At 35.0% G+C, this 16,396-nt stretch overlaps 1 protein-coding gene across 1 annotated transcript; it reads right to left on the bottom strand.

The window, feature by feature from the left end:
* Positions 1–13,948: 13,948 nt before the first annotated feature.
* LOC120279479 (NDR1/HIN1-like protein 26) lies at positions 13,949–15,123 on the bottom strand. The gene has a single exon (XM_039286413.1). It carries the CDS (start codon positions 15,068–15,070, stop codon positions 14,447–14,449), a length of 624 nt encoding a protein of 207 aa, XP_039142347.1. The 5' UTR covers positions 15,071–15,123; the 3' UTR covers positions 13,949–14,446.
* Positions 15,124–16,396: the final 1,273 nt, after the last annotated feature.

Below are 16,396 nucleotides of genomic sequence, written 5' to 3'. Positions count from 1 at the left end.
GACTTACGAGCAGGACTTACCTTTGTAAATTAGACCGTAAGGATCATCCAAAGAAGTTTACGAGTATAGCATACACCTGTAAGGACAGTCGCAAGGGCATACAGAGAAGTTTACATTCTAGCGCTTGCTGTCATAAGCTGGACCGTAACACCATACAGAAGACCTTACGAATGAGATTTATGGTCGTAAGTGATCCCATAAGTCTTGCGACCCATCATCCAGCTCCTTACGCCACATCTTTATGCTTGTAAGCAGCTCATAAGTGGCGTAGTATAAATATTCTTGATGAGGGTTTGTAGGGCATTTTTGTTCTATTCGAAGGTGAGGCTGAGGTAAAGAAAGGGGATGAACCTCTAGCGCTTTGGAAGCTATTCTAGGGATATTCAACCCTTCTATCTTGGAGAAGAAGGATTATAGCTATCAAGATTAACTTGGCTGCGTTCGTGGAAGGTCCTCCGACATTTTTTTGCAATCATCTCTTAGCACAATTTAGAAGGAGGTTTTCACGTCTTTTTTTATTCTCATTGTGTCTTGTTGTTTGAATGCTTGCCCTCTATCAATAGAGGGCTAATTTTGTAGATGTTCGAGTATAGTTTAACTCTAGGGTTTTGTTATATTTTGACATTGGTTGTGGATTATGTTATTTTAATTGTTTCTTAATTACAATCCATATTATTTGAATCCAGTTGTGTATTTTATATGGCTTGATTGGTAATGAGGTGAAAGTCCTAGTTCTCATGCATGCTGTGCTTTGTGACTAGTAGAAATATGCCGTGCATAGATATGCCGTGATTGGAGGGGATTGTGAGTAAGCCTAGCAATGGAGTACTTTTGAGTCGAGAGTTCTCCCCCTCAATCCTCCCGAGTGGATTAACAAGTGATTTCCATGCTCTTTGCAATCGTAGAGAATTAATTTTAGGAGAAATCATATTTCTTTTCTGTATGGGATTAGAGATAATCTTTTTACAATAAGGATTATCTACTTTAGAAATTATTGTTAATCTACATTTAGATTTCATAGAGTGCAATGCGATTGTGGGGTGTCTCTATCAACACTGTATTGAATCAATTATTAATCACCCTTGCAAGAGTAGTTTAGTATAACTTAGGATTTCTCTCGGTTCAAATAGGAGTGCATATTTATAAAACTTTTGTCCTGAACTTAACAATCCCTAGAAGGATACTATGCCCAGACATATCTTTCTCCCCTTGTTTCTCAATCGAAATTATTTACATTTTCTTGTTTTCTTTTATCTTACTTCTTAGTTTGCTCAGACACATCACAACTTTTGTTTAGACTAGTTTTCAGGAATATGGCTAGTACTAATACACTCATTCTTCCAGGTGGTTCGATACCCTGCTTTTATGTATACTTACATCCCTATAACCATACAATCAATATGGTTCTTGAATTTTAAGTTATTATTCATATGTGATTTGTTTTTCTATATAGTGATATTATTATTGTTTAGTTAATTTTTTTACATAATTATATAAAAATTTGAAGATTGTTAGCTCTGGAGGGTAAAAGTGTGATAGTTTTTCACTCAACCTCACAAGTAATGTAAGCACACACAAACAAACATGCAAGAGAAAGGAGATACATGAATTAGTTACCTTGTTCAGCACAACCTTGTCTACATCTGAGGGGACGGGCCCAAAGAAAACAATCACTAAAAGAGTAAAAGCAAGAAGTGTTACAACACTCACTCACTCTCTCTCTCTCTCTCTCTCTCTCTTTCTCACACACACACACACACAACAAAGAATAACCCTCTCTAGATTGCCTGATGCCCACTCTCCTCAACCCACATACTAGGGTTTCTCACTCGTGGCTCATCCTGAATCTTCAAGCAGGGTATATTATATAGATGTCCCTACGTCCCAACGAAGCTTTCTCTTTTAGAGTCTCTGCGGCTTCCTAACTTGGATACCTTTCAAAGTTAGACATTACAACTCTAGTTATAAATGAGCTTACAACGCGGCTCACTTACTTATCCTGATTGAGTTCTAGCTCTCGTTACAACATGACTTATGACACCACCAACCCTCCCGGTTGCTTTGGTTTGCATTGACGTAGTCCACTCCTCCCGATGTCCTGTCACCAGCAAATAGCCTCATTCCTCACATCATACCAGAAGGTCCCTCTCCCGAGGGTCGTACCCACCTAGGCGCGAATCCATCTCACCAAAGATGGTCTCCAAAAATCTCCCCAATCTTCTTTCCAAACTTGGTCCAAGTTTGGTCTTGACAAAATCTTCAAACTTGATCTTCATTCATCCAAGTTTGGTCTTCAATATATTGTTACTAAACTTGATCTCCTCTCATCCAAGTTTAGGTCTTCAATATCTTCCAAGCATGATCTTCATTCATCTAAGCTGGGTCTTCAATCTTCTATCAAATCTTGCAATAGATAGTTTATGCCCTTGAATAGATTGTGTCTTTAAATAGCTCCGCCCTATAATTAGCTTTAGATCTTTCCTTCAAATTGCATTGCTAGTTATGATCTTGAGAATTATGTTGGCTTGTCCTTGCCTTTCTTAGCTTGTGTCTTCAAATAGCTTCACACCAACTAAGCTCCATGCAATCCTTGTCTCCAAGTGATGATCTTCATACTTGCTGACAATAGATCATTTCTCTCTTTTAGAAATAAACCTCTCATGAGAAAAGAGTTTACCAAAGATAGATTAAATCATATCTAAGAATAAACTTGCTCTTCAAAAGAGATTCTTCCACTTTGATGCTCTTTCCAAAGATTGTCTTCCTAATAGATTTTTTGCATATGCTTGTTTACGAGAAATTCTCCAAACATAAGCTCCTAACATGATCTTTTAGCCTTGATGTCTTCATTTTCACTTTTTGCCACACCATCAAATGTTTTTAGCATTTCATCATCCTTGTCACTTTGTTTGCCAAGTCACCTTTTCTTGTGCCACATCATCTCTTTATTTGTCATATAATGCCAACTTAGGCTCCCAGCCCTAACAAAGATATTTATGTAATTTTTTGTATGTTAATCCTTCTTTAGGAATACGCAAAGAGTGGTTATTGATTAAAACTTAGTTCATTGATCTATTGTTTTATATAACATTTAAGCCTTAAAAATTATTTTAATAATATTAATATATAACTTTACCTCCTATTAACCTCAAACCCAATACTGCATTGTTTAATAATTTTTTCATACTTAATTAATTTCTGTCCAAATAAGGTATGGTTTAAAATATCTTTTTATCTTATTTTATTCACCCCCAACACAACTTATTTAAAGAAAACTTTTAAAACTCTGAACTTGTTTTAGAGTGTTTCGAAATTTTCTAAAATCTTTTTCGAAAGTTTGGGTGAGATAAACATATAGATAAGATGAGTGCAAGGCACACGGATTTGTATCATAGAATGTATAGTGTAGTGTATAAAAAGGAATGCATTTAAATTAAAACAAAAAAATTATGTGTGGGATCAAGGTTAAAAAGGACCTTTCCAAGAAGGAAGACAAGCTTGATTCACTCATGTTACAGATATTGATATAAATATATATTAATCTATAATCTCAAATCGGTTAAATTGCCAGATATAGATAAATTTATGGGAAAATTACTCTTTACCCCTCATGATTTTCAAAATTCCTAAAAACCCCTCTAACTTTTCCACACCCCGGACAGCCTTTCTGTTATAGTTTAAATTCCCTTTTACCCCCTATCAGACACTTCAAATGGGTCCATGTTATGAAATTTCATTTTTGTCCTTGCAAATGGTGGGAAAAATACCGCCCAATCACATCATGTCCGACCTTTATGCATACAATTTTGTATTTTTTTTGCTTTCCTGCTTGCTTTTTGTCAAACAAAGTTTAGAAGGCTCATTACATCTTGTTCTTCTTCATCATCATCATCATCTTCTTCTTCTTCTCATTTGGTTTGTTGGATTTGAGTTCTACCAGTTTCCCTATAAGGTAAGAATTTCTTTATTGCTCTCACTTTGATCATTCTACGGGAGGGAGTAACAATTTATAAAAATGCAGGGCTATTATGGAGAGTTTTTGTATTATTGCTAGATACATCGGGGAGGGACGAGTGCTAATGTTCACGGCGTTGACTTCTTGGGAATCAATGTTAGCTGAGATATGTGGAGCGATGGGGTTACGATATTTCCCGTATCAGGATGAAGTTAATCACACCCGATGGACATAAAACGGTTTGTCCAACAGAAAACGAGGTTGACTTCCAGCGCATGTATCACGTGTACTCCATCTTCAAAAGCTCTATAGTCGATCTTATTGTTGATACAGATGATGTGCCATCGTATCCTACTGAAAATGAGTTCTTCTCATTGTAAAGTTCTTCTCCTTTATGTTTATCTAGTTGTAGAAGTTAATTATTGTTTAATTATCCCAGTTTCTGTTTAACTATATCAAGTCTCCATTTAAAAACTGTCTTCTCCGCTCAACTTATTCTGTTTCTGTTTAAATATTTGTTTTAACCTTTGAATTTTATAGTTATCGTTTAACAATTTTATTTTTCTGCTTAAAATCTTGATCATTTTTGTTTAAACTAAAGTGTTGGCAGGAATTCGGATTCTGGGAGCGCTTTTGTTCCACCTCATTGCGACCCTGACGGTGTGGCATGCCTTCCTTCCTCGTCAGATCAATCTGAAGGATTGTCGTTGGATATCGGACAACGTTTTCAAGGCGTCGAACATTTCAGAGACAAACTTCGGAATTTTGCAATCAAACAGAATTTTGAGTTCAAATTCCTAAAGAACGAAAAACACCAAGTGACTATGGAATACGGTGGCGATGTTTGTGAATGGCGCCTTCATGCATCAAAGGAATATAATAAAAATACTTCCAGAATCAAGATAATGCACCGATCACACTCTTGTGGTGGTCGAATTGGATCGGCGTCACATCCGAAAGCGTCCAAAAAATGGGTAAGCGCAGGAGTGATTCAGAAGCTCAAGGACCGGCCCTTGTACTAGGCCATCTACATTCAGAAGGACATGTTATGGGAACATAGTATCCACATTCCATACAAGCAGGCTTGGTTGGGAAAGAGCATGCTCGGGTGATCCTCGACGGTAGCAACATCTCTAGCTATGATTTGTTACTTTGGTATGTGGATAAGGTGGTTGAGACAAACCCCGGCAGCATTACAATTGTGAAAAGAGACGGTGAGCATTTTAAACGTGCATTCTTTTCTTTCAAAGTATGTATTGTGGAATTCAAGAGGGCTTGCAGGCCACTGCTGTTTGTCGATGGTACCCACCTCCTTGGAAAGTATCGGGGTACTCTAATGGGTGCCACAGGCAAAGATAGAAACAATGGTTTTTTCCACGTCGCCTTCGGTATTGTCGACAACGAGACCGATGCCAATTGGACATGGTTCATTTTCAAGTTAGGTGATGCTTTATACGATGAAGGAGATTATCAAGAGATAATTACATTCGTCTCGGACAGGTCTAAGGGCTTTGTGAACGCTAATGCGAGAGTCTTCTCTTCTTCCCCACATGCATACGCCTTCAACACTTGGAGGCCAATTTTATGAAAGCTAATATCAGACTTGGGAAGGCATTGAGGAAGGAGTGCTGGTCCATATACTTTCGTATTGCATGGGCATCCACGGCTAAAGAATTCGATAATACCGTGAATGAACTGTAGGCCACATCACCCGAAGCCCATCACTGGTTGATTCATAAATCGGATATGTCACACTGGTCAAATTATTTGTTCAAAGGTGAATGATGGGGCGAAATGTATTCAAATGTCGCAGAGTCATTCAATGTGTGGATCAAAGAAGCTCGCCATTTACCGATGACAAAAATGGTCGACTCTATAAGGCGTTCGAGCGTTGATTTTATTTAACGCGTAAGAATTGTTCTTATCCTTTAAAACTTTTTCTTACTATGCAAATATCATTGTCTATGTTTAATTATCTTGATCATCATTTAATTTATTATCCTACCATTTAAAACATTGTGTTTCTGTTTAAATAGCAATGTCTTTGATTAATCTTGTTTAAGTTTTCGTGTTCTACATTGTACAGGTTCTAGTTGATGTGAATGTTATGCCACCGCCATGAGCAAGCGAAGAAATGGGAGACCTACTTATGCCCAGACATACATTCGAAGGTAGAGATACTTGTTGAAGAAAGCCAAAGTCTTCATGTTGGTCATTGTCTCAATGATCTTTATGAAAGTGATAAACCAGTGCAGCAACTCTGTAGATCTTACCAATAGAACTTGCTCATGTCGCAGATGACAAGTTTATGATATCCTGTGCAAACATGCTTGCGCTGCAATAATGCAGACAGACACCAACGTTCATCGATTTATTAGCGGCTACTTTACAGTCGACAATTACAAACTAGCCTACGGATGAAAATCGCGAACTGCGTTTGCGACCGCTTGTGATGAGAAGGCAACATGGGCATCCTAGACGAAAGAGGATCGAGTCGCAAGTGTCTAAGGTCCGCGAGTTACATTGCAGCTGTTGTCACGCGTCCGGTCACAATCGTAGATCTTGCAATGAAATTGTCATTGACTAGGCATTGCAAATAACAAATTTTTAAAAAGAAACAAACTAATTTAAGTGTCAACATTTGATATTTAAACAGAGAAAATCTAATTTCCTTGTCATTCTTTGTTATTTAAACGTAGACACTGAAAGTTAAACAGAAACGCTTATTGTTAAACGTTAACACATATATTTAAATAGAGACATTATTGTTTAAACATAGAATACTTCATTTTAAAAAGAAATACTGATATTTAAACATTGAAAACTTTGAAAACAATGAATTGAATTTAAATTAATAACGACAAAATTGTTTTACATTTGAAAACAAAAAATATCAGGTCAACTCTTTTTCCCCGCAGTCGAAGACCCCCCTTTCTCAGTGATGCCGGCTGCGCTCCCTTCCATAAGTATGTGGGCAACATACTTTAATCTTAGATAAGGGACGCCCGCTTGCGGTAGCAGTAGGTTTTCATCGTCGAGTAATTACTCGATAAACTATATGACATAGATGGTTAGTCAACACTTCCTTTTTTTGTGGGGTTTCAGTGTCGTAAACTAGCGGGTATCTTACGGTCACCGAATCGCCGAACTCCATATCGATTATGCAGTCGAATAGTCTCCACTGTCGAGGTATATAATTTGAGATTAGAATACCGATTATTTATCAAACTCTATTAATCAAACTCTATTTATCAAAGAACTCACCATTTCGAATGTGTCGTTATGGCACTCTCGTACTCATCACTTTGGCATGAAGAATAATGGCTATATTCTTGTTTGTTAATATCAAGGACCACGACATGGAAATGGACATTCATGATTATCAGGAGGATAACAATGTTAACATCATGCAGGTTGCGCTCGGCGTCTCCGATCATAGTGAACATCGTGTTGGCCGTGTTTTCTTATAGGGATATGGTACTCTGGTTAGAGACTTTTGTATTATGCATATGAAAGCGTCCATCACATCGTCTGTCACCATCTCCTTCCCATAAAGCAGTGTGAATAGTTTGGCCCGTGTGGTGCTGATATAGTCATTCTTCCACACGATAGTCCTGTGGTTAAACGGTAACAGATATAATTAAACAAAAACACATAATATTAAGTGGAAAATATATATTTTTCAACGATAATATAAATATTTAAATGGTAACTGACAAGGTTAAACGGTAAAACAATATTTTAAATGATATCACTAATATTTAAATGGAAACTATATAACTTAAATGGGAACATATATATTTAAACAATAATATAAAAACCTCATACATACATGTCCATAGAGCAGTTGAGGAAGATCCTTATCAACTCCTGGTCGAATTTGTTGAGGCGCGATTGTCCAGGGTATCTTTTCTTCTTCGGAATAAAGTCTTTCCGAACTTCTTCATATTGTTGTTTGGCAAGGATCATATCTTTTGTTTTTTTATCGGTGACGTTCCCTTGCCCCTCGTCAACAGCTTTTTTGGGATCATCATGCGGCACTGTTGTTGATGGTTGTTGATGTTCAGCACCAGCAGCATCTTCCTTCGATGCGGCCATGACGACAGCATCAACCGGAGACACATCCTTAGATGCTTTTTGTTGTTGTGGGATTGTGTTTACCTTTGATGCGGCACTATCGGTCGCTAGTTCAAGCATGACTTGGATTTCGTTGATAAGAGAGTCAACGATCTTCTCAACCGCGGCCATGGCAACAGCATCAACGGGAGACACACCCTTAGCTTGTTCTTGTTCTTCAGGGATTGTGTCCATCTTCGATGCAGCATTGTTGTCCGTCGGTTCCACGGTGACGGGGATTTCGTTGACAACAAAGTCAACGATCTTCTCAACCACTGCCATGGCAGCAGCATCAACGGGAGACACATTCTTTGCTGCTTCTTGTTGTTCAAGAATTGTGTCTACCTTCAATGCGGCACTGTTGACCGTCAGTTCTACTGTGACGGGCATATCATCAATGGCAATAGACTCAATAATAACACCAATTGCCGATGGTGCTGATATTGTTTCATCGTCATCTAGTGGTGGACAGAGAGGTATTATTGTTTTCCTCTTTTTTGCAAGCCTCTTCAAACATTGCCGTCTTCAAATGGCCATTCCGATGACGTCCTCGTCGCCAAAATCCGAGTCTATCCCACTGACGTCCGTCCAGGGTACTTCATTTGTTTGAAGGGACGGCCCAATCGATTGTGACCGTCCTTCCAATGCCTCAGCCCGAGCGATGAGCCGAGGAAACTCGGTCATCAATATCTGGTATGCCTGCAGAAGAATTGTAGTGACATCATTGCCTATTGCCATCGAGGGGCTGCTGCGGTCGGGGGGGCTATGGCGATCGGGGGAACTGTCATGGTCCGGGGTATTACCGTCGGGCGGGTTAGGAGGGCTTCTCCGGGGCCGAGGAATGTGTGCGCGCGTTGGGTTGGAAGGGAACCGCGTCGAGCGCGCACGGAAGAGGTTGGCCTCTCATCTTGCCTTCGAGCAAGTGGTTCCGGAGCAATAAAATCCCCCCGGCGGTTGTCCCGAACAAATATATCTTCATTAGCATTCACCGGACCAGCTCAAGAAAATAACATATGTAAACAAAACAATCTCAGCGAAATCATTCAATTTAAACACTAACAAATGTGTTTAAACATTTAACTTATATATTTAAACAGTATCACATATATTTAAACAGAAAACAAATGGTTTAAACACTAAATAATATGTTTAAACACAAACTACAACTGTTAAACGCTAAATACTATATTTAAACATTAACTACTATTGTTAAACACATTGTTCATGATTTATTACCTCTTTTCCTTCGAGAGATGACAAACTGGTTTCTATCGACGCTTGCTTCCGGTAACTATTTTCACCGTAGCACAATATCCTTGGGGTCTTGCCAAAACGGACTTTCTTTCCGGTTCCGGTCAGCTTGTAAAACTAGATGTTCAGTGCGACCAAGCAACCTTTAATGTACCTCGTGTTGGTCTTCTTCCCCGCGCATCTAGCTTGCACTCGAGCAGCAGCTTGTGGAAGGTCCTCCATAAGCCACTTGTGCGTCGCTTGCGCCCATGTATATCGCCACATGTCAGGTAGATCATCGACATAATCAAGGATCTAATTCAGAACCGAGCATGAGGTATTTGGGAAGAGGATTATACCCATGAGGTAAACTATCAGGAGTTTGACAAAATTTTCTTCTTCTCCCCTCTGTCGAACAAGTTGCTCAAGAGTTCTCTTGATGGTGTCTCTGTGTCTCTCGTAGGTTTTTGATAAATACCTCTCTTTGAAAGCTGAGCGTGTTTTCTTCTTGTGAAACACGACTGCGTCTCCATCGCATCGCAGACCAAGAATGAGAGCCACATCTTTATGCCTGAAACTCAGTAGGCTTGCCTCGATTCTGAATTTATTGGTGCGGCCATTGTACCTTTATAACAGAGAATCAAGAAGGGCTCTCTCTTGGAATACAGCTTTATCTCAGTGAATGCTGCAAACGGTGCATATTCTTGACATGTGTATTAAGATATTAATTTCACATTTGTGCATATTCTTGACACATTGATTACCTATATTTCATAAAATAATAATAATAATAATAATAATAATAATAATAATAATAAAAAGAAGTTCAAGCCTGATTATTAAATATGTCCATATATTAAGAATTTTTATCCTCACATATAAAGAGTGTCAAACAATAAAATTTTATTCAGTAATCATAGTAATTCAAGCAAATGCAAGAATAAAAAAATTACCCAACCACAATGAAGAAAAATATCACCTAAGAGAAAAATAAGCATTGAAGACTAATGTAAAAAAAGAAAAAAAATCCAAACTATATATGTACATATATTCATATTCAAACAAAATGAAGGAATCCAAGACCTCGGAACTAAATACATATATTTATATTTTCTAAAGTTTTTTTCCATCATTTTTTTTTTAAATTGGATCATACCTTTGTTGGTTCTGAATTCAAAATACACATGTTTAGTTCACAGTAATATGAAAATATTACTGTGAATCTGGTGGTGATGTGTTTAGATTATTATTTTTAACTATTATAATAATGGTAATATTGATGGTAATGTAAGATTATCATATTGCAATACATATTTTCCATAGTTAAAGAAATCATTGACAATGAAGATGATTTAATTGATCAACTCCCAGAGGAAGAGTTCCTTAGACACTAAGATATAAATAACTACATGACTAGTTTGTTCTAATGGGCCCCATTAACTTATCACCTGGCAGGATTCATATGAGACTTTGTTGGCATTTTTGCCTTCAAAGTATCTCTAGCTTGTACTTGATTTATAGGACTAATGTTTGCCACTTATAGGACCAATGTTTGCCACTCAGGCTCCTTTCTTCTCTTGATCTCCTTCTCATAAAAATAACCTACATACTTTATCAATCATTCTTTATTAAATTATTGCCCTTTGTTTTCTTAACCGAGAAACCACAAAGGTGTTCCTATATATATATATATATAATTGCAATTTTAAACAAATAATTTATGAAAATATGCTATGAAATATTGATCTATGTGTTGTCTTTTATGAGCTTTGTATAGAGGAATATTAACATATAAAATTTAATTTAAATTGATGCTTTGAAATTTATGCAGACAGTGCAGAGCATTAAATTTCTTGAGTGAAAGGTATGCGTGTCATTTTTTATAAGATCTGAATAAAATAACATATATTCTTTTTAGTTATTACATAAGTCAAAATATATAGATATATCATATATGTATATATAACTAACTGCTTTTCATAGGGTAATTTAGTTACACTATATATTCTCCTTTCAAATCAAACGTCAATTTTAAGATATGCTTGTTTTTATAACATATTTTAATGATGGTCATCATACATACATACAGTGCTTTTTAAGGTTGGCAAAATACACAATAAATTTAAATTTTAAAATTTTAATTAAATTTTAAATTATACCTATTCTTCCATAGTTATTCTAAGAAGTCCTTGTATATGGTAATAATTTTTTTTTAAAAAATGAACTCTTCTTAATTTATTTTTTTTATTTTAGCACTATCACAAAAAAAGAAATTAAATCTGTAATAATTATGCATCTGTAGCAAAATCTTTGTAGATTTGGGATTTTAAATTTTATTCTTTGAAAAAAAAACTTTAAGGGAAATGCCAAGTTAATGGTCATGGTGTGATTAATTAAGATATTTCCAAGCGCCTATATAAGGTTTGGAAAGTTCAAAACGTCCTTAATTAATTTAAAATCAAATAAAATGTACAAATTAAGCCAATTTAAATTGATCTACTCTTGAATATGCACCACTTTATATTCCATTAACAAAATTAAATATTTTTTATTTTACAGGAAAAAAACAGTAACTGCTTTTAGACACTGTGGAATTCATTTTGAGTTATATATATAACTACCCGTACTATAGAAAATTTGGTATTTTATCCATCTTTAATATAATAGGTTGAAGGTTTGAATCTTTTATATCCGTAAAATATCAAATCTTATTTGCAATAAAAATAATAATATTAAAAAAATAGAAACTAAATTCTACAATTTGATCTTTGTGAGAGAAGTATGGCCTCCGCAAAAAGTTGTGATGTGGTCTTCTCTTCCACCCAGCTTGTTAACTTTTTAACATAAATTGATGGCCTTATATTTATAAATGTGATCGTTTGATCCCTTTCTTGGTTATTTATTTATTTTTTTATTAAAAGACCAGAAGCATTATTTATTTAAAAAATTATGAAAAAAACATACATATGGAGGTATTACGGTGGTTTATACAACTTATAAAAAAATCCCTTTTTTTTATAATTCTCAAAGAGTGAAACTACTGTTTAATTTCTTCCACAAGGGACCCATACTTAAGCTCATGAATAGTATTAGGTCCGAGTGTACAGTGTATAAATAGTACATAAACAATACTGACAAAAAAAAAAATTCAAACTCTTGCCCTCTTCTTGTATTTTTGTGTCATATTAAATTATTAAGCTATTCATTGGTTGACATCCCTTTCTTCATTGTATGTTGTAATTTTTTTTTCTTATTTTTTATTTTTTTAATTTTATTGGCAATGGACTGATAATATTGGGAAGAAAAAGGTGAAGTACACCAAGTGGGAGTAGTATGGACCTACACAAGCCCCTTTAACATCTTTCCACTTCCATCTGTTCATCTCAAATTCCTTTTTATACTCATCCAAATCCAAATGAAGATTATTGCAATTAAACAAACATTACTTTTGTGCTCTTCATCCAAATGATTACAACATAAATTTAAAGAATGATTATTGGAAAGTCTTTGAAAAATTACTACATTACTTCTCTTCATCTTTTCGTTTTTGTTAATTTATTTTTATGTATATGTTTTTAAAATATTTATTTTAAATATAAAATTCCTTTATCATTTAATTGTTACGTTTAAGTTGGTGTTTGGATTTTGGTTAAGAGATAAGAAAATGGGGTTAACAGAAACTTTTTCAAATATTGAGCTCAACTAAATATGGTGTAAGAATTTTGAGAAAAAAAATATAAAATACATAAAAAAAACCATATAATAGGATAGAAATGTGGTCAGAGAACTGGTTTGCCTATAAAAATAAATATTTTGAAAAATGAAGATTTAAAACTAAAATAGAAATTAAATGTCGAAACAACATTGGTGGCTTCTTTTATATCATTGGCAAATACGATAATGATCAACCTCTTTATTTAAAAAAAAATATATTGCCAAATGATAGATTTGAACCCTCAATCTTTAACTTATGAGAGAAATGATATACCAACTTTTCTATTGTAGGGACTAGGGATGATTGATCAACTTTTTGTATTTAATCCAACAATTTTGTATTAAAAATTTTAGGCACATTTCATCCTGGGAACATGAAATTAATGTACCATGAACTTACAAGGAAGTGGATGGCTTTTTGTTAAATTTATTCTTTACCATGAGCTTACAAGGATGTGGATGGCTTTTTCTTAGATTTTTTTGATGGAATAAAGCTAGTTTTATCATTGTATGCTCAATATTCATAAGGACTTTCAAAAAATTTTAATTGTTCATTTACATCCACACATTTTTAACGTTAATAAATTTAACAACCACTAGTACAAGCGAAAAAAAAATGATCATTTTATTCAATTTTTCCCTGGTCAACATAAAATTTAGAGCCAAAGTGAATGGTAATATAGTCTAAAACATTGGTAAAACTTTGTTCTATATAATTTCATAAGTTTTTAAAAAAAAATTAAAATATTTTAGAATGACATATGTGTATGAGCTCATATGTTAAATTAAACCACGACTACAATGAATATTTTCAAAATACAAAAATTAAAATAAATAGAAAAACAAAATATAAGAGCTATATTAATTTTTTTTTTTGGAAGGAACTCACAGAGATATTTTATTAATAAAAAAAAAGTCTACAATTGTCTTAAAGTTACAAACCGAAACAAAAATAAATAACAAGACAAGAACAAAATGCAGAAAACAAATACAACAGGAGAAAGAAATAGTAAGAATTAGAATTGGAATCCAACATTGTAGAAGCTATTCATGATCCAATTTGGGAGGTCCCTGATAAAGAGTGATAGTATGAAGATTTTTGTCTTGGACTGCCAGTTTGTTGGCCGGATTGATCCATTCAGCAGGAACTTAACTTGATGTATGCGAGGATTGCCCACGCTATTAAGCAAGGAATTGATAGCCAAAATCCACTGATTGATGATTAAGACAGGAATATTAGGATCATGATGGTTACCATTAAGCGCAAGATAAACCTCTCGGCTGGCTGTGAAAATGTGATGAAGATGCACCTGGGCTCTAAACTATATCAAACATTTTAAAAATACATAAATAAAAACTAGCACACATGAACAAAAAACAGAAGCTAGTGACCAAATATGGCTTTATTCATTTCAGTTTCCCTAATTTTCATTAAACATCAGTGGAGCACTGTGTCCCTTGAGCACTTGCACTCAAAATCCCTGCATTGTCTCCAGGCCTGAAACTAATTACTACAGTGCATGAAACATGCAAAGGGTACCTCCCAAAAACCCAGAACCACACTTTCCATCGTAGCCGTCCATCAAGCTTCACCCCAAGAAGAAGCTTGCCGGAGCTCCGGTCACGGCCAAACTCATAACCAAGAGATGTGCTGACTGTCATGCCACTTCCTTGCATGGAGGTGGACAAGAAGCTGGTTTCTCCTTGCCCTTGGTAGAAGGGAGGAAGCTCGGAAATATCGGTGATTTCTTCGCCTTTGTATGTGGTGTAAACATTGAGTTTATCGTAGTAAATGCCGACATGAGAGTTGGGATTCTTTGACATTAAGGTGATATCAATGGTGGAGTTTGAGAGGCTAGTAAGTTGGTAGAGATTGGTGTTTTTTAGATAGAATTGAGGGTTGGAAGGGTGAAGGATGAAATATATGAAGAGGAGTAAGGAGAAGATGGAGAAGATGAAGGTGGAGAGGCCATAAAGGATCTTCTTGTTGAGTTTCTTGATGTTCAGGCCTTTGTTAGCACAGTGTTCAGGGGATGATATGAAGAGGAGAGACATAATTGGATGGTGGAACAGAAGGGGTACTGTGAGGGATGGTGAGGGAGAGCTTGGTGTTAATATAAAGGGTTAGCTAGAGGGATCATTCATTGAGCTGATTATATTGTATGGTTGTGTGGGGACTAATTGAGAAGATTAAAGAGCATGACATGTATCTGGTTTCATAGTAGCATACCACCTTAAATGGACAATCTCCTACACCCATTAATGCTTTTAGGGTATCACCAATGCTTGTTATTTATTTCCTAATCTGATAGCACTTTCTTATATGTTATTATTACCAACATTATGTTACTGCTTTCATTTTATTTAACAGAAGTATGATTTATTTATTTTTATAAAAAAAAGGATATGCATAGCTAATACAAGAAGATTTAACAAACTATGAAATATTGACTCTAAAAATAATTCTCAAATTAGAAAGAAAAACATAATTTATAACAAAGAGTGAAACAAGGTTTACAGTACTGCATTTAAGATTATTTAATTTAAAGTCATTCATGAGCCTTTAAGACACCTTATACGGGGAGTTATATTTAACAAAAGTTTTAGTGGTCATATTAGCATTTGTTAAACTATATATTTTGAAAACAGTAAAAAATATTTTAAATAAAGAAATAGACAAATTTATCAAATATTTTTGAATGTATGTCAAAATGATGAAGAATAAGATAAAATACATTAATTATATTAATATTTAGTTTTGTTTCAGATTTTTTTCACTCTTTGTGGATTATGTCGTGTTTTCTCATACATGGTACTTATCCATTTTGGTTTTCTACTTATTTTATGTCTACTCTTTATCTCTTCCTTTAATATGATGTAATTGATGGTATGTAATTGCTTTATATAAAATGGTGATTTATTTATTTTTATTAAAAAATAGATTAGAACAAAATATTGTGATAAATATAGTTTTAGCCTTAATTATATTAAATTCAATTAATGATACGTTAATAAAGATCTATATTTTGGCCTTATTCAAAGCTTGGGGAACACATTTTATCATGTGTGAAGGTGGGTAGAGAAGGTACATACATTTTGTAATTAGGAAATGTACATTTTAGTTCTTTTATCTTAACTTGTTGGGCATGAAAAGCAATTGGATTTATTTGATGACGAGGACAAAGGAAAGCAGGAGAATCTAAAAAATGGCTTTTGGAGGGGTGGGGAGAATTATTCATGGATGTGCTAATTGGGAGTTGGGAGCTCATTGGGATCTCCAAAGTCTAAAGCCACTAGCTTTAAGTGAAGTGCTACATGATAGTGTAAGTGGGGTCTTTCGATAAGGATTAACAATGATCTTCATTCCTAAAACCGTTCAAG

The sequence above is a fragment of the Dioscorea cayenensis genome, chromosome 16 (assembly GCF_009730915.1).
Source record: "Dioscorea cayenensis subsp. rotundata cultivar TDr96_F1 chromosome 16, TDr96_F1_v2_PseudoChromosome.rev07_lg8_w22 25.fasta, whole genome shotgun sequence".
Lineage (NCBI taxonomy): Eukaryota > Viridiplantae > Streptophyta > Magnoliopsida > Dioscoreales > Dioscoreaceae > Dioscorea > Dioscorea cayenensis.
This window is presented reverse-complemented; position numbering and strand designations above follow the sequence as displayed.

Bases quoted from the DNA above. Each gene is read 5' to 3' on its own strand.
- LOC120279479 (XM_039286413.1), bottom strand. From the start codon at position 15,070: ATGTCTCTCCTCTTCATATCATCCCCTGAACACTGTGCTAACAAAGGC.